The sequence below is a fragment of the Cajanus cajan genome, chromosome 8 (genome assembly GCF_000230855.2).
Source record: "Cajanus cajan strain Asha chromosome 8, NIPB_CcT2T_4, whole genome shotgun sequence".
NCBI lineage: Eukaryota > Viridiplantae > Streptophyta > Magnoliopsida > Fabales > Fabaceae > Cajanus > Cajanus cajan.
In genome coordinates, this window is record NC_138524.1 from 56297362 (window position 1) to 56299472 (window position 2111).

The 2111-nt window shown below is 39.3% G+C and overlaps 1 protein-coding gene across 1 annotated transcript; it reads left to right on the top strand.

Annotated features, from left to right (window-relative positions):
• The first annotated feature begins 828 nt into the window (after positions 1-828).
• On the top strand, positions 829-1809 carry LOC109792650 (zinc finger A20 and AN1 domain-containing stress-associated protein 5). The gene has a single exon (XM_020352073.3). It carries the CDS (start codon positions 1057-1059, stop codon positions 1444-1446), a length of 390 nt encoding a protein of 129 aa, XP_020207662.2. The 5' UTR covers positions 829-1056; the 3' UTR covers positions 1447-1809.
• The last annotated feature ends 302 nt before the right edge of the window (positions 1810-2111 follow it).

Below are 2111 nucleotides of genomic sequence, written 5' to 3' on the forward strand. Positions count from 1 at the left end.
ATCTACACATATAAAGTGATATAAAATTCAATTTAATTTACAAAATTCACATTTAATATAAAGTTATTGAGTGGTAAAATATTTAGTAAAAATTATATTAGTATTATTATAACTTTCCTCTATATATATATATATATATATGATAAGAAGGAGTAATAACAAAAACAAGCATGAATTTTATTTGTATTTTTATGGTATTATTTTCATCAACAAAATTATTTTAATCTCATCGTGTACCACAAGGCAAACTTACATGCCCAGCTTTATTCACTTTTACGTACCCATTATTACCCGATTGCCAACTGTATCAATTTTTCTTTTACGAATTAAAAATGTTAAGGTGAGTTCATCTTTGTCGCTTAAAACAGAATTCAAAACTAAAAAATACTTGCAAATTATTTACCTACAGATTCTCACGTTAACAATAAGAAAAATAATTTATTATTTTAGTATATTCTAAAATATATATAACACGTCAATTTTGATATTTATTTTAGTATATTTTAAAATATATATAATATCAATATTATTATATTCTTTTTCATTTATTTATTCGTTTAAAAAACTTGACAAGTATCTCGATCTATATAACTCCAAGCGTGTGGTTCAATCATAAGGGTTGATCCACGCTTAAGCAAGGTCAGAGATTCAAATCATGCCTTGTGTATGCAACCGCATTAAATCTTGGGGTCAACTATTTCACCTTTTGAGGTGCCTCCAACCTAGTAATGAGATTAGTCACTGCTATCGGTGGTCCATACTCCATGGACGAACAAATATTAATTAAATATATAATGGTAATAAGTTAGATACATGATGGGAAGATAGATAGAGAGAGCGAGAGGAGAATAATGAAATGAAAAGTGAGAGGAGAAGTTGGTAATTGCAAAGCAGAAGAGGGATGGAAAAAGGTTGGATACGCGTCTCCATGAGGTCCATATTCCATTTCCATTCATTACCAACCTCACAACCCCACCACCCATCTCTTACAATTACGATTACAAATCCTCTCTCTCTCTCTCTGCTTCTCAATCCCCTCCTTCAACCTCTCTCCAAATGGCTCAGAAGGCAGAGAAAAACGACGCCGAATTCAAGGTCCCCGAACCCATCACCCCCTGCACCCCCACCCCCATTCCCGAACCTTCCAGATTCTTCCCCGCCACCTCATCGCGCTCGCCCAAGCGGCCCCTCCCCGCCGATTCCCACGACCCCGCCGCCGCCGACCAGATTCCGTCTTCCGACCCCAAGCGCGCCGTCAACCGCTGCTCCGGGTGCCGCCGCCGCGTCGGACTCACCGGCTTCCGCTGCCGCTGCGGAGACCTCTTCTGCGCCGAGCACCGCTACTCCGACCGCCACGACTGCTCCTACGACTACAAGGCCGCCGGCCGAGAGGCCATCGCTAGGGAGAACCCCGTCGTCAAGGCCGCCAAGATCGTGAAAGTCTGAAGAAAAAAAATAATAAAACCCTAAATCGGATTAACGAAACTGTCTCCAAAAGATCGATCGCCCGGGGAAAACACGAAACGACGTCGGAACTTCTTCGAACCGTTCCGATCGCGGTTGGGTATTTAATTACACGCGTCTCTTTCTCCGAGATGCGGCTCCGCGCGTGGCTGCAAGCGAGGGAATTGTAACCGAGGAGATGAACTTCTCGGTGCTCTTTTTTTTTTTTTTTTTCTTGTATAATTTCTAAATTTTTATGTATTTTTTTTTAATTTCGGGTTGGGAAATGATAGAATTTTAAATTATTGTGATTGTGATTATGATTATGATGTGAATCAGTGAATGGTTTTTTCTTGGCTAAAGGTACTTTATTCTCTCTTTTTTTTTTCGGCTAGCTTTTTTGAATTATTTTTTTATTTTTGTCATATAAATTTTTTTTTTATAGGCAAATTAGTTTTGTATTCAATCGTGTTGATTTAATCTTATGGATCAGCGGTAGGGGTTGATCCACGCTTAAGCAAGGTTAGGGGTTATAATCCTGTCTTGTATATGCAGTCGCGTTAAATTTTGGGGCCACGCTTAAGCAAGGTTAGGGGTTATAATCCTGTCTTGTATATGCAGTCGCGTTAAATTTTGGGGCCAGCTATCCCACCCTTTGAGGTGCCTCC